The 24,033-nt window shown below is 42.7% G+C and overlaps 1 protein-coding gene across 7 annotated transcripts in view; it reads left to right on the top strand.

The window, feature by feature from the left end:
• The window catches only part of sema4d (sema domain, immunoglobulin domain (Ig), transmembrane domain (TM) and short cytoplasmic domain, (semaphorin) 4D), a 90,374-nt gene that overhangs the window by 21,109 nt on the left and 45,232 nt on the right, over positions 1 to 24,033 (top strand). For 6 of the 7 annotated variants that reach the window (XR_006084007.1, XM_042326498.1, XM_042326497.1 and 3 more), the window contains exon 2: positions 494 to 604. Coding sequence is in view for 5 of the 7 variants with exons in the window: in XM_042326498.1 (XP_042182432.1) it covers positions 567 to 604 (38 nt within the window). In the remaining 2 variants the exon portion in view is untranslated. Of the gene's footprint in view, positions 1 to 493; positions 605 to 21,296; positions 21,369 to 24,033 lie in introns of all 7 variants that reach the window. The other variant, XM_042326496.1, reaches the window with a different exon arrangement.

Here is a 24,033-nt window from a genome sequence, read left to right as displayed (position 1 = left end):
GACCACTCTTTCCAGCCGTCTGGTTGCCTGGTGGATTTCTCTGTGCTAGAAACACAATTTATGCTTGGCGGCTTCAGCTGCGCTGGTAGCCATGGCAACTGTATCCCCCACAAGTTGAAGACCAATCCTTGCCTTTGCTAATTGTGAGCAAGTCAGGCTTGTCTGCAAGTTATCCCCAGCCTGTTCAAATGTCTTTTGTGCTGAAACACAGGGTGTTGTAATATGTGCTCCAGAGAAGCTTGGTGTCCATATTACAAGCAAGAAAAATACCTACTGGGCCATTTAAAAAGGGCATTTTAGGTTTTCTAGTTAAGTATATGCATGTTTTTTTTAAATTATTCGTGGAAAGATAGGGTGTTGTGAGTTCCATGTCAGCAAATATAATTTTATAAAATGCTATAAATGACATATGTAAAGCCCTGGATATGTTTAAATGTTTCATATGAACTCACTGTTCCTCTCCCTATCCTCCTCCTCTTCTCTCCCTTCACAGATCTGTGATGTAAACCATCTCATCCTTCACTCCCCTGTTTCAAGCTACTGTGCAGGACAGAGAAGGCCGTTTCATGAATCAATATTCGCTAGTTGAAGCCATGACAGACAAGTAAGTTCTTGTTCCCATTGTCTGCATGAAGGTTACAAGAAAGCGTCCACTGTCTTCTCTCGTGCCTGTTTTGTGGGATGAAGTAAGAGGATATCACCATCATGTTAGTGTGCCTTTATATTACACTTTCCCCACCCAGGCAATGCTTTGCATGCCAAGAGGCAGGAAGATGGAGCTAGTGTAAGGTTAGTGCTACATCACATGGGGTGGAGGTTATATTAGGCTGGGTTAGTGCTACATCACATGGGGTGGAGGTTAACCCAGCCTGGTATAACCTCCACCCCATGTGATGTAGCACTAACCCAGCCTGGTATAACCTCCACCCCATGTGATGTAGCACTAACCCAGCCTGGTATAACCTCCACCCCATGTGATGTAGCACTAACCCAGCCTGGTCTAACCTCCACCCCATGTGATGTAGCACTAACCCAGCCTGGTCTAACCTCTACCCCATGTGATGTAGCACTAACCCAGCCTGGTCTAACCTCCACCCCATGTGATGTAGCACTAACCCAGCCTGGTCTAACCTCCACCCCATGTGATGTAGCACTAACCCAGCCTGGTCTAACCTCCACCCCATGTGATGTAGCACTAACCCAGCCTGGTCTAACCTCTACCCCATGTGATGTAGCACTAACCCAGCCTGGTCTAACCTCCACCCCATGTGATGTAGCACTAACCCAGCCTGGTCTAACCTCCACCCCATGTGATGTAGCACTAACCCAGCCTGGTCTAACCTCTACCCCATGTGATGTAGCACTAACCCAGCCTGGTCTAACCTCTACCCCATGTGATGTAGCACTAACCCAGCCTGGTATAACCTCCACCCCATGTGATGTAGCACTAACCCAGCCTGGTCTAACCTCTACCCCATGTGATGTAGCACTAACCCAGCCTGGTATAACCTCCACCCCATGTGATGTAGCACTAACCCAGCCTGGTCTAACCTCCACCCCATGTGATGTAGCACTAACCCAGCCTGGTCTAACCTCCACCCCATGTGATGTAGCACTAACCCAGCCTGGTCTAACCTCCACCCCATGTGATGTAGCACTAACCTTTCTGTTTTCTCCCAGAAGACACATGTGATTCTCATGGGGCCTCATTTGCATCCTCTTCATTTGTTATGTTCACTGTTGCTGCTGGCTCGCTTGTTGCTTCTGACTGGCTCGCTTGTTGCTTCTGACTGGCTCGCTTGTTGCTTCTGACTGGCTCGCTTGTTGCTTCTGACTGGCTCGCTTGTTGCTGCTGGCTCGCCTGTTATTTTCCATTGGAATGCTGGAGTTTCTCTGTAGCCTATATAATACTCTTATGTTGAAATGGAGGCAATAAAATGCTAGCTTGTCACGTTTCTGGCATCTAATTGTCACTTCACTCTAACACTAATTTTTCCCTCGTTGCAATCATCTGCCTCATACCTAATCATACTGTAGCTATGTTGCACAATTTTGATACCATGTCATCTTAGTCTAACACTTGAGACATCTCTCTTGTTAGGGATATGCTGTATGTATCCCTACAGTATGTTGGGGGGGGGTGTGTGACAGGAGAGCTGGGCTAGATGGACGAATCAAAGTTTATTGGCCACGTACACAGTTTTGCAGATGTTTTTGTTAAAAATGTGATATCCAATTGTGCTCCGTCTCCTGGTCGCGGCCGGCTGCGAGACAGCCCGGGATCGAACCGCGTCTGGTGAAGCCTCTAGTACTGCGATGCAGTGCCTTAGACCGCTGCGCCACTCGGGGGGCCCAGTTTTGCAGATGAATCTCCAAAAGGGCAGCAATATCTAGCAGCGCAATAACACACACATCATCCAACGGTCTTAATTATTTTATTAACTTATCAGAACGAGCAGTGTCATAGTCTGGAATATAAATATATACAGTACCAGTCAAAAGTTTGGACATCTACTCATTCAAGTATTTTTACTATTTTCTACATTGAGGACATCAAAACTATGAAATAACACATATGGAATCCAGCAGTAACCAAAAAAGTGTTAAACTCATTTAAAATACATTTGATATTCTTCAAAGTAGCTACCATTTGCCGTGATGACAGCTTTGCACACTCTTGGCATTCTCTCAACAAGCTTCACATGGAATGCTTTTTTAACAGTCTTGAGGGAGTTCCCACATGTGCTGAGAACTTGTTGGCTGCTTTTCCTTCACTCTGCGGTCCAACTCATCCCAAACCATCAATTAGGTTGAGGTCAGGTGATTGTGGAGGCCATCTGATGCAGCACTCCATCACTCTCCTTCATGGTCAAATAGCCCTTACATAGCCTGGAGGTGTGTTGGGTCATTGTCCTGTTGAAAAACAAATGATAGTCGCACTAAACTCAAACCAGATGGGATGGCATATAGCTGCAGAATGCTGTGGTGGCCATGTTGGTTAAGTGTGCCTTGAATTCTAAATAAATCAGTGTCACCAGAAAAGCACCCCTAAACCATCCCACCACCTCCTCCATACTTCACGTTGGGAACCACACATGCGGAGATCATCCGTTCACCTACTGTGCGTCTCACAAAGACACGGCGGTTGGAACCAAAAATCTCCAATTTGTACTCATCAGACCAATTTCCACCAGTCTAATGTCCATTCCTCGGGTTTCTTGGCCCAAACAAGTATCTTCTTATTGGTGTCCTTCAGTAGTGGTTTCTCTACAGCAGTTCGACCATGAAGGCCTGCTTCATGCAGTCTCCTCTGAACAGTTGATGTTGATGTGTCTTACTTGAACACTGAAGCATTTATTTGGGCTGTAATTTCTGAGGCAGGTAACTCTAATGAACTTGTCCTCTACAGCAGAGGTAATTCTGGGTCTCCTTTTCCTGTGGCGGTCCTCATGAGAGCCAGTTTCATCATAGTGCTTGATGGTTTTTGTTACTGCACTTGAAGAAACTTAAAGAATTTTTAACGTTTTCCGCATTGACTGACCTTCATGTCTTAACGTAACAATGGGCTGTAATTTCTCTTTGCTTATTTGAGCTGTTCTTGCCATGGTAAAAGACGAAGTCCATATTAAGTAGGGCTATCTTCTGTTATACCACCCCTACCTTGTCACAACACAACTGATTGGCTCAAATGCATTAAGGAAAGAAATTCCACAAATTAACAGGGCACACCTGTTGATTGATATGCATTCCAGGTGACTACCTCATGAAGCTGGTTGAGAGGATGCCAAGAGTGTGCAAAGCTGTCAAGGCAAAGGGTAGCTACTTTGAAGAATCTCAAATATAACATATATTTTGATTTGTTTAACACTTTTGGTTATTACACGATTCCATGTGTGTTATGTCATAGTTTTGTTGTCTTCACTATTATTCTACAATGTAGAAAATAGTAAAAATAAAGAAGAACCCTTGAATGAGTAGGTGTGTCAACTTTTGACTAGTACTGTGTGTGTGGACAGTATATAAATAGAAAAGATGTGTACAGCAGTAGTTATATAGGATGAGCCATGACTCAAATACAGTATATACATATAAAGTGGGTAAAATGTTATTAACATTAAAGTGCCCAGCTTTCAATGACTCTGTACATTAGGGCAGCGGTCTCTAAGGTGCAGGGTAAGGTACCGGGTGGTAACTGGCTAGTGACAGTTTTTTTTAAGGTCGTGTGAAGGGTGGCTGAGGTCCTTGGCGATGTTCTTTGCCTTCCTGTGACATCGGGTGCTGTAGATGTACTGGAGGCCTGGCAGTGTGCCCCTGATGATGAGTTGAGCTGACCGCATCACCCTCTGGAGAGCCCTACAGTCGCCGTACCAGGCGGTGACACAGTCTGTCAGTGTGAAGGACCGTTTTTCAGGTCCTCAGTGATGTGTAGACTGAGGAACTTGACGCTTTTTAACCCTCGCCACTGCGGCCCCGTAGACGTGGATGGGCTTGTGCTTTCTCTGCGGTCTCCTGTAGTCCACGATCCGGACCTTCATTTTGTTGATGTTGAAGGAGTGGTGATTTACCTGGCAACACTCCACCAGGGCCCTCACCTCCTCCCTGTAGGCTGTCTCAGCATTGTTGGTAATCAGGCCTACCACTGTTGTGTCGTCAGCAAACTTGAAACAGGGACTTCACCCATGACTACTTCAAAATGACAGAAGTGAGTGCTATGGGGTGATTTAGTAAGTTAGCTCAGTTACCTATTCTTTCTTAGGTACAGGAACAACGGTGGACATCTTGAAGCAAGTGGGAACTGGGATAGGGAGAGAATGAATATGCGACTTGTTTCAAGAAGCTAGGCATCTGTCGCACGTCACTACTTCACAGGAGAGGCATTTTAACGTATTTTTTAAATTTGTTGTGGGGCAGAAATGCCTTCTGGAACTTTCATTTGCCTTAATAACAAATGTGTGTGTGCCGTCTGTAAATGCAAATAAAATGTAAAGTTTCTGGTTGGTTTAGGTACGGAAAATGTCAGGAACCTTCCTGCTCTAGGCATGATTAGCTGAGATAATGGATGGGCTTGTTATGCTGAGAGAGGAGTTTTGGCTTGGTCTGCCATATAGCACACTTCTGTCTATAACATGAGCTGCTCAGTATGTGTAGATGATCCTTGCTATTGCAACCTTTTTTGAAAGATACAACGTAAGTACATCACTGGGGCCAAGCTTCCTGACATCCAGGACCTATATACAAGGTGGTTTCAGAGGAAGGTCCAAAACCTGGTCAAAGATTCCAGTCACCCTAGTCAGACCGCTCTCTCTGCTACCGCACTGCCAGTGGTACCAGAGCGCCAAGTGTAGGTCTAAAAGGCTTCTGAACCTCTTCTACCCCCAAGCCATAAGACTGCTGAACAATTAATCAAATGGCCACTGGACTATTTAAATTGACCACCCCCCTTGTTTTTACACTGTTGCAACTCACTGTTTATTATCTAGACGAACCTGTACCCTGCTCATTGATTTGGTACCGGTACCCCCTGGAAATAGCCTAGTTATGCCATTTTACTTTATATAGTAAACATTTTCTTAACTCTATTTCTTGAAGTGCATTGTTGGTTAAGGGCTGGAAAGTAAGCATTTCACGGGAAATGCTACTACGCCTGTTGTATTCGGGGAGAGTGTGAGAAATAAATTTTGATTTGAGGCCATGGAGAATCGCGAAATTGTTGGTACTGCTCCCAACAACATTTCTGCCCTGAATTTAATTGTCGACAAAGATCAGTGGGAAAAAGTTGTAGTGTACTACTTTCTGCACACAGTCAGTGTGACCCGGAGTGACTTGACACAACTGGCCAAACAAGCTGTAGCTGCACTACATGACCAAAAGAATATGGACACCTGCTCGTCGGCCATCTAATTCCAGAATCATGGGTGTCAATATGGTGTTGGTCCCCCCCCCCAAATCATCCACTCTTCTAGGATGGCTTTCCCACTAGATGTTGGAACATTGCTGTGGGAAGTTGCTTCCATTCAGCCACAAGCGCATTAGTGAGATCCAAGCACTGATGTCGAGCGACTAGGCCTGGCTCACAGTCAGCGTTCCAATTCATCCCAAAGGTGTTTGAGGTCAGGGCAGGCCAGTTAAGTTCTTCCACACCGATCTTGGACCTCGCTATGTGCTCGGGGGAATTGTCATGCTGAAACAGGAAAGGGCCTTCCCCAAACTGTTACCACAAAATTGGAAGCACAGAATCGTCAATGTTATTGAATGCTGTAGTGTTAAGATTTCCCTTCACTGGAGCTAAGGGGCCTAGCCCGAACATGGAAAAACAGCCCCAGACCATTTATTCTTCCTCAACCAAACATTACAGTTGGCACTATGCATTGGGTCAGGTTGCGTTCTCCTGGCATCTGCCGAACCCAGAGACGTCCGTCGGAATGCCATATGGTGAAATGTGATTCGGAATCCACTTATTTGAAGAGATGTCCACATACTTTTGTGTATCTATAGTGTCGCTACAAACCAAACGGAAAGGACGCTGCCATAAAGCGTTCATCCATGTGTAAGAATCTATCTACTTATTCAGATATTTATTTGTTTTGTAATTTCCATTGCAAGGTACAATGTACTGTTAACTAGCTAGCGAACATTTGCTTGCTGGCTCGCTAGCTAACATTTACGTGTATGAAATGTGTAGTAGTAAAATTATTAGTATCTCACAAAGCCATTTGCATTGCTAGTTATAACTTTGTTGGTTGACTTTAGCAACCTGCGGATACATACTGCAGCTTTTCCATTCATGGCGGCTAGCTATGACAATCGGTTTGTACTGTTATGGGTTGGGATTATGGTTCATTGTTTTGCTGATAACTTGATGGGTCATAAAAATCAGGTGTGTCTGGGGTGTGTTTACGGCCACCTGGCAGGGTCATGTAATCATCTGGCGACGTGGTCTTTTGTTTAGACATGTAGCTAGCTAGCTAAAGAATGCACCATAATCCCAACCCATAGCTACAGTAAAAACGTCATAGCAAGTCAACATGCATGAAATGCTGACGTACGACTGCAGGTCCCTAAAGCTAACCAACTAGGTTCAATATACATGTCTAGACAATAGTGACCACTTAGTTAGAGGGGGGTGGTTCAGGCACTTTTTGTCATATGACCCATCAATTTAACAAGGTTGTCTCGGTAAGCATCTAATACTTTTTATAAAATTCATATATTTTTATCTGGAAACTTTCAAAGTCAGATTAGGATATAGGCCAAGGACTAGATAACGTGGACTAGATAACGTGTATTTTTACCTGGAGTTTTCCTTGTGGGCTAATCCTTTCACTACTTTTAGTCTTAATCTTTGGTTGTTTATTACACTACCTTCCTCAGTCTGTTTTAGCACATGGCTTCACATGTGCATTAGAGGTCGACCGATTAATTAGTGCCGATTTCAAGTTTTCGTAACAATCGGAAATTGGTGTTTTTGGGTGCCGATATGCCTTTTTAATTTTTTTTTTATATATATATATTTTTTATAATTTTTTTATTTTACTAGGCAAGTCAGTTAATAATTATCCTCTTAGAGCTACCCCCCTACTTTTTTCGATTTGCGCCTGAAGACATACCCAAATCTAACTGCCTCTAGCTCAGGCACAAAACCAAGGATATGCATATTCTTGGTACCATTTGAAAGAAAACACTCTGGAGTTTGTGTAAATATGAATTGAATGTAGGAGAATATATATATATATATATATATATATATATATAAACACTTTAGATAATACAATGAAAAAAAAATGTTTTTTTCTTTTTATTGTTGTATCTTTTAAAATCAACAAGATAGGATGCTGGGGACAATTTCAGTGAAAAACATAAGAGGGCAACAGTACTTGTGCAAAGTTTCAGAATGATAACTTCCAAAATGAGTACGCTACATGACATTTATCATGAAGTTACCCAGGTGTCCCACACAAGGAACCCAAATGTGGCCAAATTGGTGAAGTTCTACATTTTGAACGGAATAACTATATACAAAATACCAAAATGCTTTTATCAATTTGGCCACTTGGGTACATTTGGGTTCCTTGTGTGGGACACCTAGGTGACTTCATGATAAATGTCATGTAGCACACTCATTTTGGAAGTTATCATTCTGAAACTTTGCACAAGTACTGCGCATATTCATTATTTTCTCTCCGTTCAAAAAATATTCCTCCATTTGGGAATCGCTAAATGAATCGTCCTCGATCAATTTCTTCTAAAATTGTGTGTACATCTGTATATCTAGACTTAGATTTAGCTTTTCCTGACTTAGTCGCCATACTGATTGATATATAAACAGCTGAATATGCGCGTTACCAAAACAATGCTGTGCGCAACATGCGTGGCTCCTTCCGGTATGAATCGTCAATGGCGAAAGAACCTCTTACGCTGGAGTTTACTACATGGGTTGGTCTTCCAACACAAACATTACATATTGCCATTTACCTCAGCTCATTGGCTATCTACCCAGCTAGATTTCAAGACGATCAGTGGTCATTGGGTTAAAATACAGTCAATCAACGAAACAGCGGGCAAATCATTGGTGCACAATGTCATTACTTGTTGTCTTCAAATCGGTTTATTTCAGTCCCGCGAAATGACCCATCATGTTTGGTTGTGTTACAAACAAACCAGTTGATTGCAATGAAATCAAACATGACTGGAAAACTCATGTTTTGTGTGTGTATTTACCTCGAATGTGTCGTCAAATGGAATGAGATGGAATTCACGACAAGCGGTTCACAAAATGTTTCGTGTTAGGCTATAAAAATGGATTTGATCAAACAAAAGACCATTCATTGTGTAACAATGAGCATTGGGATTGCAAACAGAGGAAGATTGTCAAAGGGAAACGATTTATTTTAATGCAGTTTGTGATCATGTTACCCCTGTGCTGGTTGAAATAGTTTTTTTTTATGGGGCTCTATGCTCAGATAATCGCATCGTATTCTTTCGCGGTAAATCCTTTTTTAAATCTGACAACGCAGTTGGATTAGCAAAATTCTAGGCTTTCGAAACATGAATGTTTAATATGACTATTTATATAGCGATCACCGTATGTTGTCGAATTTCATCCCGCTACCGGGTTCGGTGCGCAGCGAGGTTAAGCCATTTTCCACAACTTTGGAAGTATACTTGGGGTCATTGTCAATTGTTGGAAGAATTACTTGTCATGCACAAAGTAGATGTCCTAACCGACTTGCCAAAACTATATATTCGTTAACAAGACATTTGTGGAGTGGTTGAAACACTTAGGTTGGAGTCATTAAAACTAGTTTATGTAAACCTCTGACTTCAACTGTATGTCCGTGAACAGCCAGCTAGCCTGCACATGCTCTGAGGACGCCGTCAGGGCTGGCAGCCTTGCAAGGGTTTACTCACGTCAGTGTCCAACATGGCTGGCTCTCCCTTTTTTATAATCCGTGATTGTCTGTAGTCCCTGCCACATACAGTGCCTTGTGAAAGTATTCGGCCCCCTTGAACTTTGTGACCTTTTGCCACATTTCAGGCTTCAAACATAAAGATATAAAACTGTATTTTTTTTGTGAAGAATCAACAAGTGGGACACAATCATGAAGTGGAACGACATTTATTGGATATTTCAAACTTTTTTAACAAATCAAAAACTGAAAAATTGGGCGTGCAAAATTATTCAGCCCCTTTACTTTCAGTGCAGCAAACTCTCTCCAGAAGTTCAGTGAGGATCTCTGAATGATCCAATGTTGACCTAAATGACTAATGATGATAAATACAATACACCTGTGTGTAATCAAGTCTCCGTATAAATGCACCTGCAATGTGATAGTCTCAGAGGTCCGTTAAAAGCGCAGAGAGCATCATGAAGAACAAGGAACCCACCAGGCAGGTCCGAGATACTGTTGTGAAGAAGTTTAAAGCCGGATTTGGATACAAAAAGATTTCTCAAGCTTTAAACATCCCAAGGAGCACTGTGCAAGCGATAATATTGAAATGGAAGGAGTATCAGACCACTGCAAATCTACCAAGACCTGGCCGTCCCTCTAAACTTTCAGCTCATACAAGGAGAAGACTGATCAGAGATGCTGCCAAGAGGCCCATGATCACTCTGGATGAACTGCAGAGATCTACAGCTGAGGTGGGAGACTCTGTCCATAGGACAACAATCAGTCGTATATTGCACAAATCTGGCCTTTATGGAAGAGTGGCAAGAAGAAAGCCATTTCTTAAAGATATCCATAAAAAGTGTCGTTTAAAGTATGCCACAAGCCACCTGGGAGACACACCAAACATGTGGAAGAAGGTGTTCTGGTCAGATGAAACCAAAATTGAACTTTTTGGCAACAATGCAGAACGTTATGTTTGGCGTAAAAGCAACACATACCATCCCCACTGTCAAACATGGTGGTGGCAGCATCATGGTTTGGGCCAGCTTTTCTTCAGCAGGGACAGGGAAAATGGTTAAAATTGATGGGAAGATGGATGGAGCCAAATACAGGACCATTCTGGAAGACAACCTGATGGAGTCTGCAAAAGACCTGAGACTGGGACGGAGATTTGTCTTCCAACAAGGCAATGATCCAAAACATAAAGCAAAATCTACAATGGAATGGTTCAAAAATAAACATATCCAGGTGTTAGAATGGCCAAGTCAAAGTCCAGACCTGAATCCAATCGAGAATCTGTGGAAAGAACTGAAAACTGCTGTTCACAAATGCTCTCCATCCAACCTCACTGAGCTCGAGCTGTTTTGCAAGGAGGAATGGAAAAAAATGTCAGTCTCTCGATGTGCAAAACTGATACATACCCCAAGCGACTTACAGCTGTAATCGCAGCAAAAGGTGGCGCTACAAAGTATTAACTTAAGGGGGCTGAATAATTTTGCACGCCCAATTTTTCAGTTTTTGATTTGTTAAAAAAAGTTTGAAATATCCAATAAATGTCGTTCCACTTCATGATTGTGTCCCACTTGTTGTTGATTCTTCACAAAAAATACAGTTTTATATCTTTGTTTGAAGCCTGAAATGTGGCAAAAGGTCGCAAAGTTCAAGGGGGCCGACTACTTTCGCAAGGCACTGTACGTGTCGTGTCTGAGCTAATTAATTGCGACTCCACTTTGTCTTTGTACAATCGTTTTTCCTCTCTGATTGCCTTACGGAGGTCATGGCCTGTTTGTACACTTCCATGTTCCCAGTCATTTAGCCGTGGTTAAATGCGACGGTTTACGCTTTCAGTTTTACGTGAATGCAACCATCTACCCACGGATTTTGGGTTTGGATAAGTTGTAATCGATTCTGATTGGTCAGAACAACATTGAACTGTTTTTACTATGGGCGCTTCCTGCTTAGTTTCTGCCTAATATGTAACATTATAGCTTCTGTCTCTCTCCTCGCCCCTACCTGGGCTCAAACCAGGGACCCTCTGCACACATCTACAACTGCCTCCCACGAGGCGTTGTTACCCATCGCTCCATAAGGGGAACAACTACTTCAAGGTCTCAGAGCATGTGACGTCACCGATTGAAACCGCTAACTAAGCTAGCCATTTCACATCGGTTACATATAGGCGGGTATGCGCAGGATGGAGGCATGATCTGATTTGCTGAAGGGAGGGTGGGGGAAGGTCTTGTAGCCTACCCAGAAGGAAGAGTAACAATGGTCAAGCAGGATCCAGGCCAGAAGTCGAATTTCTGGTGGGTGACCGCAAATTTAAATCAAATCAAATTTATTTTATATTATTTATATATTTATATATTTTATATCAGCTGATATCTCAAAGTGCTGTACAGAAACTCAGCCTAAAACTCCAAACAGCAAGCAATGCAGGTGTAGAAGCACGGTGGCTAGGAAAAACTCCTTAGAAAGGCCAAAACCTAGGAAGAAACCTAGAGAGGAACCAGGCTATGTGGGGTGGCCAGTCCTCTTCTGGCTGTGCCGGGTGGAGATTATAACAGAACATGGCCAAGATGTTCATAAATGACCAGCATGGTTGAATAATAATAAGGCAGAACAGTTGAAACTGGAGCAGCAGCACGGTCAGGTGGACTGGGGACAGCATGTCAGGTTAGTCATGGGGCATGGTCCTAGGGCTCAGGTCCTCTGAGAGAAAGAAAGAGAGAAGGAGAGAATTAGAGAACGCACACTTAGATTCACACAGGACACCGAATAGGATAGGAGAAGTACTCCAGATATAACAAACTGACCCTAGCCCCCCGACACATAAACTACTGCAGCGTAAATACTGGAGGCTGAGACAGGAGGGGTCAGGAGACACTGTGGCCCCATCCGAGGACACCCCCGGACAGGGCCAAACAGCAAGGATATAACCCCACCCACTTTGCCAAAGCACAGCCCCCTCACCACTAGAGGGATATCTTCAACCACCAACTTACCATCCTGAGACAAGGCTGAGTATAGCCCACAAAGATCTCCGCCATGGCACAACCAAAGGGGGGGCGCCAACCCAGACAGGATGACCACATCAGTGAATCAACCCACTCAGGTGACGCACCCCTTCCAGGGACGGCATGAGAGAGCCCCAGTAAGCCAGTGACTTAGCCCCTGTAATAGGGTTAGAGGCAGAGAATCCCAGTGGAAAGAGGGGAACCGGCCAGGCAGAGACAGCAAGGGCGGTTCGTTGCTCCAGAGCCTTTCCGTTCACCTTCCCACTCCTGGGCCAGACTACACTCAATCATATGACCCACTGAAGAGATGAGTCTTCAGTAAAGACTTAAAGGTTGAGACCGAGTTTGCGTCTCTGACATGGGTAGGCAGACCGTTCCATAAAAATTGAGCTCTATAGGAGAAAGCCCTGCCTCCAGCTGTTTGCTTAGAAATTCTAGGGACAATTAGGAGGCCTGCGTCTTGTGACCGTAGCGTGCGTGTAGGTATGTACGGCAGGACCAAATCAGAGATAGGTAGGAGCAAGCGCATGTAATGCTTTGTAGGTTAGCAGTAAAACCTTAATCAGCCCTTGCTTTGACAGGAAGCCAGTGTAGGGAGGCTAGCACTGGAGTAATATGATAAAATGTTTTGGTTCTAGTCAGGATTCTAGCAGCCGTATTTAGCACTAACTGAAGTTTATTTAGTGCTTTATCCGGGTAGCCGGAAAGTAGAGTAGAATTTAGTGTCCAAAAGGTATTTTTGCCTGTAGGTAATAATACTAGATACATTCTGATTTTAAATAATTTAAGAAATTGCACCAAAAAAAAAAAGCCAAATACTGCAAAGTTGGCTTAGAGCTAGAAACAGCTTGACCGGGTCTGTCGGCACCACTGTCAAAAATCCAGATTGAGATAAATTGCCTGCATTGATGCGATACAGGTAAATAGTGCGCTAAGTTTTACTTTACTGGAGCCATGCAGTGTGCACAGAGTCAGCGATGCCGTTCTCAATGGTTACAGCTCACACACACACACACTGACACACCCACACTCACTCACACACACTCACTCACTCACACACACACTCACACACACACACACTCACACACACACACACTCACACACACACACTCACTCACACACTCACACACACACACACCCACACACACTCACACACACACACACACACACACCCACACTCACTCACACACTCACGCAGCAACCCGACAGAAAGAAGTTAACCCCTTCAAGGCTAGGGTATGTAGAGTTGGACTGGTTTCATCCACAGGCCCTAGATTGATACCATTCCTCTGCATCAGTGGTAGGCTTACAGCACACAGTTTAATTTTGAAAGTTTGAATGCATGTAGAATCATAGAAAATATTGCTGAAAACCAACAGATCATTTTGGTACTGAGGCAGATCCTTAAAAAAAAAAAAAAACTAGCTAAGCCTTTACCAGCCTGTTTTTGTATAACAATTTAAGACTGCCTGTATTTCTACATGTGTGCAGAATGAAAACTTTGGTTTTGAATTCAGTAAGTAAGTGATGAGCTTGTTGACAAGCTGTCCGGCAGATCAAAGGTTTCTTAGCAACCAGCGTTAGGGGTGACGGAGGCCCCAGATTTAGTAGTTCATTGTTCTGCCTGTGCTGGTCAGTGTTGTAGCACAATTGTTCGTTTGGAAGAATGATAAATGTTCCTGCCAAAAGGAAGGGAAAAGAAAAGTGGGAGAGTGTCCCCCGTCAGTGGTCTGGGAACAAAGACCCCCTCAACATGGGACTACTTAAGATTCATGCAGCTCTGATCAGCGCTGTTGCTGCTGAACCCCCCCCATCCCAACACATCCCATCTCATTTTTATCTGGCATGCTTTCCAGCAGAAAATGATTACATCAGCTGACATCCCAGTAAATATGTGCAATCTGATGGAAGGCAACTCCCCAACTATTAACAGCCCAGTAGCTAGAAGCCTTTGTAGGAAGATGGAGCGTCTTGATTAGTTTGTCTTGAGGAAACAACTAAATTCTATTACTTCCAGCATGACAGTCATTTTTTTGTTCTAATAAAATGTGAATCTTGTATAAATGTATGACTCTACCACAGTATTAGAATAAGTATTAGAATAACCTTGAGTTCCAAGTAAACAACCTACCCCATTTGGAAAAATGCCATGTGCACATTGTTAGTCGAGAGATTAGTCATATCTTAAACTGGTTGTGGAAGCTGTTTTTTTAAAACGATCTGCTTCAAGTATTCCCAGATTGTAAATAAAGCCTTGCTGTTATGCACCATTCCCTCTGTTGTGATGTTTCTAAAGCCAGATTTGGCTTGTAGACAGGGATTATTTCTGTTGAAACCCAAACCTTTGTAATCCACCACAGTGCACAGTGCAGATCAGAAACCAATAGTCCTCTGGGTACACCTCTTTGCTGATTGTGAGCAGTGGGATTTCACCCAGTAATTTTGTTTTGTTCTGTATAAAGAAATAGTTTTACTCAAGTGTTGGTTGGCTGCATTGCGCCGATGGGGACAGAATCTAGGACAGAAACGCTTACTTAGATTACACCAAATGTAGTTTGCACAGCAAGGACTAGCTAGTTGCATGCGAGTACACATATTTAAAACCTGATGGACCAGTCCTCTACCCGGCAAGGCCTAATCACCAAACAGTCAGATAAAAAACATCTGCTGATCCAAAGTTGAACTCCTAAACTAGTCTTTGTCCTCATGTGCAGTTGCACAACGTAGTCCGGCTTTTTTATGGTGGTTTTGTAGCCGTGTCTTCGTCCTTGCTGAGCAGCCTTTCAGGTTGTCGATATAGGACAGCTCGGGGTTTGAACTTGCAACCTTTCGGTTACTAGTCCAACGCTCTAACCACTAGGCTACCCTGCCGCCCCAGTGCATTAGTATTAGCATTGGTTTATGCACTTTTTTCACTAAGTACTGCACCAAACATCTTAGCTAGAGTGCGCAACTAAGACCTCTGCAAAAATGGCAATGAATAACAGATTTCTTGATTTACCTTAGATTAATTCAGACTATTTTGATTAAGTGTTACTGGCTATGTTGCTTTAGTGGCTCTAAGGACAAACGGTAATATTGTTGTTTTTTTACTCGTTTTTCAGCCGAAGTCCTTTAGGGAGAATGCCGTTTGCTTTGCCTAGCCGAGTTCTGCTAGGAGCAAACCTATGAGGACGCCAACTCACCCACAGCCTCTCTCTCCCCATCCCCCCCCCTTCCTCTTCTCTGTCAACCCCCATTCTCTCTCTGTGGCTTGTACCCGCCCCTCTTTTCTTTCTCCCCTCCCCCACTCTTCAGCATGTTGACAGGGCTGTCAGGGGAGTGTGGATGTTGGTAGGTTGTGTCCCAAATGGCCCTGGTCAAAAGTAGTAGGGAATAGGGTGCCATTTGGGACTGAACCTTAAGCATGCGAGCACAGATGAGAATGTGGAGCAGGCCGGGGTGGGGGGTGGTATTGGTGATATCTTTACTGGAAAGGCCACATGGCCATGGTATGTGTGGCGTTCCCCAGTCGGTCTCTGCTAGTCCACCAGGTTGTGTCCCAAATGGCCCTGGTCAAAAGTAGTAGGGAATAGGGTGCCATTTGGGACTGAACCTTAAGCATGAGAGCACAGATGAGAATGTGGAGCAGGCCGGGGTGGGGGGTGGTATTGGTGATATCTTTACTGGAAAGGCCACATGGCCAGGGTATGTGTGGCGTTCCCCAGTCGGTCTCAGCTAGTCCACCATGCGTGTGAAGTGTATTCATATCAGTGTCAGGGGAAAGTCAGATATAGAGAAAGAAGCCAAGGCTCAGGAGTTGGGCACCAGCCTGCTGCTGTCTGAGATGCTTTGTGGTTTGTCTGAGTGTGACTAGTAGTTAATATGCCCATGTGTACCACCTCTCTCTTATAGGGCAGGCTCAGAGATTCATCAAGGCATAGACTGACTATATCTGCAGACTATATCCATCAGACTACCTACAGAAGATCTGAACTTTACTTCCCTATTTATTTAACCTTTTATTTAACTAGGCAAGTCAGTTAATAGGGCTGCAATCCCATTAACGGGATGATATGACAACAGCCAGTGACAGTGCAGGGGAAATCTCATAATTTAAAATTCCTCAAACACACATGTACCTTATACCGTTTTAAAGGTAATCTTGTTGTTAATCTCACCACAGTGTCCGATTTCAAATAGGCTTTACAGCGAAAACACCACAAACGATTACGTATGGCCACTACCAACTCACAGAAAAATTCTGCCATTTTTCCAGCCAAAGAGAGGAGTCACAAAAAGCACAAATAGAGAGAAAATGAATCACTAACCTTTGATCTTCATCAGATGACACTCATAGGACTTCATGTTACACAATACATGTATGTTTTGTTTGATAAAGTTCATATTTATATACATTGGCGTGTTACGTTCACTAGATCCAAATACATCCGGTGATATTGCAGAGAGCTACATCATTTTACAGAAATACTCATTATGAATGTCAATAAATACAGTTGTTAGACATGGAAATATGGATATACCTCTCCTTAATGCAACCGCTGTGTCAGATTTCAAAACAATTTACGGAAAAAGCATACCATGCAATAATCTGAGACATCGCCCAGAAAATAATTTTATTTGTCCGCCATGTTGGAGTCAGCAGAAATCACATTATAAATATTCCCTTACCTTTGACGATCTTCATCAGAATGCACTCCCAGGAATCCTAGTTCCACAATAAATGCTTGATTTGTTCGATAATGTCCATTTTATTTATGTCCAAGTAGCTACTTTTGTTAGCGCGTTTAGTACACAAATCCAAACGCTCGTGCAGGTCCATCTGAACGTCGGACGAAAACTTCAAAAAGTTATATTACAGGTTGAAGAAATTTGTCAAACTAAGTATAGAATCGATCTTTAGGATGTTATCATAAATCCTCAATAAAGTTCCAACTGGAGAATTCCTATGTCTGTAGAGAAGCCATGGAACGCAGGTCGCTATCATGTGAAATGCGCGTAACCAGGACCTGGATCTCTGCCAGAACACTGACTCAAAGAGCTCCCATCTGGCTCCACAACACAGTAGAAGCCTCATTCAAGTTTCTAAGGACGGTTGACATCTAGTGGAAGCTCTAGGAAGTGCAACTTCATCCATATCCCACTGTGTATTCAATAGGGGCTGGGTTGAAAATCGACCAACCTCAGATTTCCCACCTCCTGTTTGGATTTCTTCTCAGGTTTTTGCCTGCCATATGAGTTCTGTTATACTCAGACATCATTCAAACAGTTTTAGAAACTTCAGGGTGTTTTCTATCCAATACTAATAATATGCATATATTAGCAACTGGGACTGAGGAGCAGGCTGTTGACTCTGGGCACCTTTCATCCAAGCTACTCAATACTGCAGCCATAAGAAGTTAACACATTTTTTATTTACAATGACGGCCTACCAAAAGGCCTCCTGCAGGGACGGAGGCTGGGATTAAACATAAAAAAGAATCTTAAAATATAGGACCGAACACGCATCACGACAAGACACCAACACTACATAAAGAGAGACCTAAGACAACATAGCATATCACAACATGGTAGCAACACAACATGACGACGACAACATGGTAGCAATAAAACATGGTAGAAGCACAAAACATGGTATAAAGATTATTGGGCACATACAACAGCACAAAGGCCAAGAAGGTAGAGACAACAATACATCACACAAAGCAGCCACAACTGTCAGTGTCCATGATTTGAGTCTTTGAATGAAGAGATGGAGATAAAACTGTCCAGTTCGAGTGTTTGTTGCAGCTCGTTCCGGTCGCTAGCTGCAGCAAACTGAAAAGACGAGCGACCCAGAGATGTGTCTGTGCTTTGAGTACCTTTAACAGAATGTGACTGGCAGAATGGGTGTTGTATGTGGAGGGTGAGGGCTGCAGTAGATATCTCAGATGGGGAGTGAGGCCTAAGAGATTTTTATAAATACGCATCAACCAGTGGGTCTTGCGACGGGTATACAGAGATGACCAGTTTACAAAGGAGTATAGAGTGCAGTGATGTGTCCTATAAGGAGCGTTCGACTTGAAATCAGGTGTCACGGCCCAGTGATTTCTATCAGTCTGTTTGCCATACGTTTGTTGTGAAGTGGGCCATTTGTTAAAAGTGAAATGGCGCCTCTTATTCAGCATCACTCATCAATTAGAGATGTGGACCCCGTGACACCCTGACTTCCTCCGTGACACCAGGGCGGGGCAGGGGTCTATGGGTCCGTGGCACTGGTCAGTCAACGCTCAATTGAGATGTCTGGAGCTGGTGCCACGTTTTGCGGGAGTCAAGTGAAGCTTGTTTCCTCAGTATGTAGAGGGGGATGTGACCCCTAACCTATAGCTCATCAATTTGGTGCCATGTCATCTCCTCACAAACTATCAATGATGTGATCATGGGGGTGAGGGAGTGGGACACAGTACAGGGCGATACCTTATTTGGGGTGTTGCTGTCTTTGTTGTGACGGTTTGCTAAGGCCACCGGCTCGGCACGAAGGAAGGAAGGAAGGATGGATATTCAAGGTATTGGTGTAAATAGCCCAAATAAGTCACAACGCTCTTGAAACCAAGATAATGTGTAAGTGATGACTGTTTTAACTGAGACATGAGTTTAGATTGATAAAAACATTGTCAAAGTTCAGTGGCGCATGCATACTCTACGCAATTTGAATATAAACTGACAGAACTTTGAATCGCAAAGGAATTCCCCAGTAGCCTCTCTGCAATGCATTGTGTGCCATATAGGCTATTTGAAATGGACAGGACAAAGAACATACAACTCAATTTTTAAAGCCATAAAAATTTTATATTTTTTTTATTATATACATTTTATTCTATTGTTTTTATGTGCCCAATTCTCTGCATGACTTGATACATTGTCCTTTTTGTTTTGCACAGTAACTCATCCAACAAATGCTAATTAATTCAATGTTTGGGTTGAATTCTGTGACCTGATTTCAATTGTCTGGAAGATTGTATCTTATCATGGGATAATGATCTCGGTTGCATTGCCAGGGGCTGAGGGTCATGGAGTACAATGGAAACCCCTCTTCTTTGAGTTTCCACTCTTCATATTTCTTTTCATTTAGCCTTTTATTTAACCAGTATAGAATATTTTGAGGTTAAGATGTCTATTTCTAACATGTCTATTTCAAGAGACCTTTTAAATGGTAATGCCAGTTTTTTTACATTTTTATTTTACCTTTATTTTATTAGGCAAGTCAGTTAAGAACAAATTCTTATTTTCAATGACGGCCTAGGAACAGTGGGTTAACTGCCTTGTTCAGGGGCAGAACGACAGCAATCGGGGGTTTGAACTTACAACCTTCCGGCTACTAGTCCAACGCTCCAACCACTAGGCTACCCTGCCGCCCCAAGTTTCCTTGTCATTTTTTTATATTTTTTTCTATTCATGAGATTAACATCCACTTGCCAAAATATATGAATGTGTTCAGTGTGTGAGGTCCAAAGAGGGTAAGCTAATGTTGCTGTGTCTAGCTTCATGTCTAGCTTCATGTCTAGCTTCATGTTTACACCTGAGCATTTTGTGCTTTAGAATCTAAACCATCAAAGGTTAAATCAATAGGCGAGCCCATATTTTTATTTTTTTTGTGAGACAGGTTTTAATGATATATTTTGAGTTGAGTGCAGCGAGGCAGGGCTTAGCTCCTGTTCTCTTGAAAAGGAGGGGAAATGCATTCACTCTTTTGAAGTGCTTTAATTTTGTGTATGGGGGATTGGGAAGCATACACAGGGAAAGTGTTGTGAGTGGAGGTTTCACCATCTGTCTGCAGAAATGAGTTCTACGTTCTTTCGTCTCTTTATTAATTCTGCTTCTATTGCAGCCAGAAAGAAACATTTTAAGATGTTGTGTGAATTATTTATTTGTTTGCACCTATTTCAGAGAATACATTTTTATTCAACAAACTATTGTAGAACTTTCTGTGAAGCACATTCAGAATATTCTTTGTTTTCAAAATGGTAATGCCATTGACATTGCTGTGCCATGGGAAAATATTTACATCACGTCTGTGATTTGAAAAACAAATTACTGTAATATGTTAAAGCATCAAACTTTCCCAGGAGATGTATATATTTTTAAATTGTTTATTATTTTAGTACTGTTTATGTTCTTCGAGCGTTTTATAATATGTTCTCCTACATAACCAATTAGGTAGCCATAAGAGACTATACCATTAAAGATGCTGTCATGGGGTTAGAGGGATCTCAGTATATTCTCAGGCTCTGAATAGAGCTTCCCCTGGCTGCTAATCACACAAAGCCTACAGCTGGTGGGAGTTGTAGGAAGAGATGCACACTGACATTTTCCCCTCGGACTCTTGTAAGGGTGGATAATGTTATTACACTAATGTAAAGATTCAGAACTGACAGGCCAAGTCTGTCCTGTCCTTGTCTGTAGTGTTCTGTTCGTCCTATCCTATACAAAGATGATCTTTATTTTGCATGGTTATTAGCTTGGTTCCAGATCTGTTTTTTGTGCGGTCTTTCCAATGCCTATAGTCTGTCATGCCAAACACAAACTGATCTGGGACCAGGCTATATGATGTAATTTCACAGAAGTGTTATATGTTTACCTGAACCCTCTCGATGTCGTACAGTCTGTGTTTTGAGTTAATGATCAAACTACTCTGCAGTGTATTGTGTTATGGATTGGTTTTTTTTTCATATGCTGTCTGTTATTGTGTGTGTATGGTATATTTATTACTCTGCATGTTCTGGGGTGACAGTGGATGTATTGTACAGTCTTCCCATCCCCTCTATCCTGACAGGCTTCTTCACATCACATAGAGATATCTACAGTACCGCATCATCATCATCATCATAACTGTCTTCTCTCTCTCCTATAGCTTGAGAATTGTGTAATTCTCTCAAAGAAGGAGCCTCTCGTCTAGTAGAGCCGACTCGTTGAGGAGCCACAGGTCAGGACAAAAACCTTGTGTGGGCTTGCATGCTGCAACACAAATGCTGCATGCTTCTCAAGCCTCCAAATGCTGCACAGCTTCTCTCTTATGGTCCGCATGATCTGAAAAACACCTGGGTGATTTTTATAGCTCCTCCCTTTTTTACTTTGGAATTGCTTATTTTTGTTATTCTATTTTATCTATCCTCATAATCAAGTTATTGTTTCATTATCTTTTGTCCCAATGAGTTAATTAAGATGTATTTCCTCCCAAACCGCCTCTAAAGCTTTGTCCCCCTCTTCCTTGGGAGCTTCCATGCCCCCCTCCTTTATGTTGCTTGAAATGCGCTTGATGTGTCTGTCTGCTCTCCTGTGGTGTAACTTGTGTTTATCACCTGTTGATTTCTGACTTGTTTTCTCTTGATTTCGATCATTTTCACGTGACGTTTCTGCGATGGTGTTTTCTAAAGTATTTGGCTCAATTGGAACCTGACCTCAAGCAGGACTACGCCGCCTACCTAGAAAGTGGCTGATGTAACAGGGGACGCAGAGACTTAAAGATGTTTGCTTAGCTTAGCAGTAGCCCTTTCCACTTGAAAATGGCAGATTGTGTCATCGATAAGCAAAGAATGAATAGTTTGGCCATCCTGGAGCCTGATCTTCCTGCACCTTTGTCACTGGGGATGCCTGTGTCTGTGGCAGCGGTGCCTACTACTACGATTTTCACCTCGGCAACCTTCCGTTCCTGTTCTGGATCAATCGGGGCTTCTCCATCTGTCGGGAGCAACGTGCTCAAGTTATCCTGCCTCTTGCCTGTCAAAAAAGGGTTCTCCGAAGCGTGGGAATAGGCAGATTTCCTCATCCTTCTCGCTAGCTGAGATTTTGGGCGGCTCCATGGTAAGAAATGTGACCGTTCTTGGTGCAAAAATGTCCTGTCCCGGAGCTGGGGTAAATGACATTACTAAGCTGCATCCGAAAGTACTACACCAGAACATGGACATCAATGCTATCGTAGTCCATGTGGGTTTTAATGAGATTATAAAGGGCAGCTCTGAACAGTTGAACCTCGATTTTTAAAGACATGATTGACTCTCTGCTAGACACTAATATAAGACTCATCATATCTGGCCCCGTGCCCTCTCTGAATCGTGTCATTTGAACACTTTAGCAGGATTTTTTTTTTTCTCTTCACAACTGGCTACGTGAATTTTGCAGCTCAATGGGTGTAAACTTTTTGTTGACAATTTCGATACCCTTTTTTTCCGATACCTTTTTGAAACAAAACACGTTTTATAAGGAGGATGGGATCCACCCAAATCACTTGGCTTCCTGGATCCTTTCACTGCATTACAAGGCTGCGTTGAGACAATGACTTATCAATGACCCAAGCCCAGCTCAGCTCAGTTAATCCCTACCATTGTGACACGGAGTTGTCATAATGCTTCAGAAAATGTATATTACACCAGGGGCGTTGGTAGACACAATGTAAGTAACCCAATGTATGTCCCTCTATCTGCCCTGAATGCCTCTGCTGATCCTACAGCTATTGTATGCATTAGTCATGTGCCAATGAAGCAAATGTACACTGTTAGCACTGATGCGGTGTGCCCTAGTAGGAAGTCCACTGTGTGCAGCTCACCCTTCACTAACATAAATAACATGAGCATATCTACTTCTGCTAAGCTTCCCAGTAAAGCAATGAAAACAAGTAAGCATCCCAGAAGAAAAGTGCTCAAAATAGCCCACGTTAACATATGTTACTGAAGTTCATGAAATCTAGTAACAAATGACATTCATATCCTGACTTTCTCTGAAACTCACTTAGATAATACCTTTTGATACAGTGGCATCAATGCAAGTTTTTATAACATTTACAGAAAATATTGAAATGCTAATGGTGGTGTTGCTGTTTTATATTCAGAACCACAGATCTCATGTTGAAGTAATATGGCTACAAGTTAATCTGCCCCACCTAAAACCCATTCTGGTGGGAAGCTGCTATAGACCACCAACTGCTAAGTCAGCACAACCGATTGGCAAACATATTGCAAATTGAGAAATATGCCTAAACTGAATAAAAATTAGAAACCACAATATGAAACAAACCTGAATGATAGTAATAGGCTTTGGAGCACCTTAAATAAAAAAAATTGGGGGGGAAAAAGGCAAACTCCATTGAATCAGATGGCTCATTCATCACAAAACCAACTGATATTACCAGCTACTTCATTGGGAAGATTAGCAAACTTAAGCATTACATGCCAGCAACAAACACTGACACAGCACATCCAAGTATATCTGACTTAATTATGAAAGATGCGCATTGTAATTTTAAATTCCGTAAAGTGAGCATGGAAGAGGTGAAAAAATTGTCTATCAATGACAAGCCACCGGGGTCTGACAACTTGGATGTAAAAATTACTGAGGATAGTAGGGGACGAAATTGCCACTCCCTATTTGCCATATTTTCAATGTAATACTTCTAGAAAGTGTGCCCTCGGGATTGGAGAGACGCAAAAGTCATTCTGCTACCTAAGAATAGTAAAGCCCCCTTTACTGGCTCAAATAGCTGACGAATCAGCCAGTTACCAATCCTTAGTAAACTTTTGGGAAAAATGGTGTTTGACCAGATACAATGCTATTTCACAGTAAAAACGTTCAGCTTGCTTAAAGGAAGGACATTC

This window comes from Oncorhynchus tshawytscha, linkage group LG09 (assembly GCF_018296145.1).
Source record: "Oncorhynchus tshawytscha isolate Ot180627B linkage group LG09, Otsh_v2.0, whole genome shotgun sequence".
In the NCBI taxonomy this organism is placed as follows: domain Eukaryota; kingdom Metazoa; phylum Chordata; class Actinopteri; order Salmoniformes; family Salmonidae; genus Oncorhynchus; species Oncorhynchus tshawytscha.
This window is presented reverse-complemented; position numbering and strand designations above follow the sequence as displayed.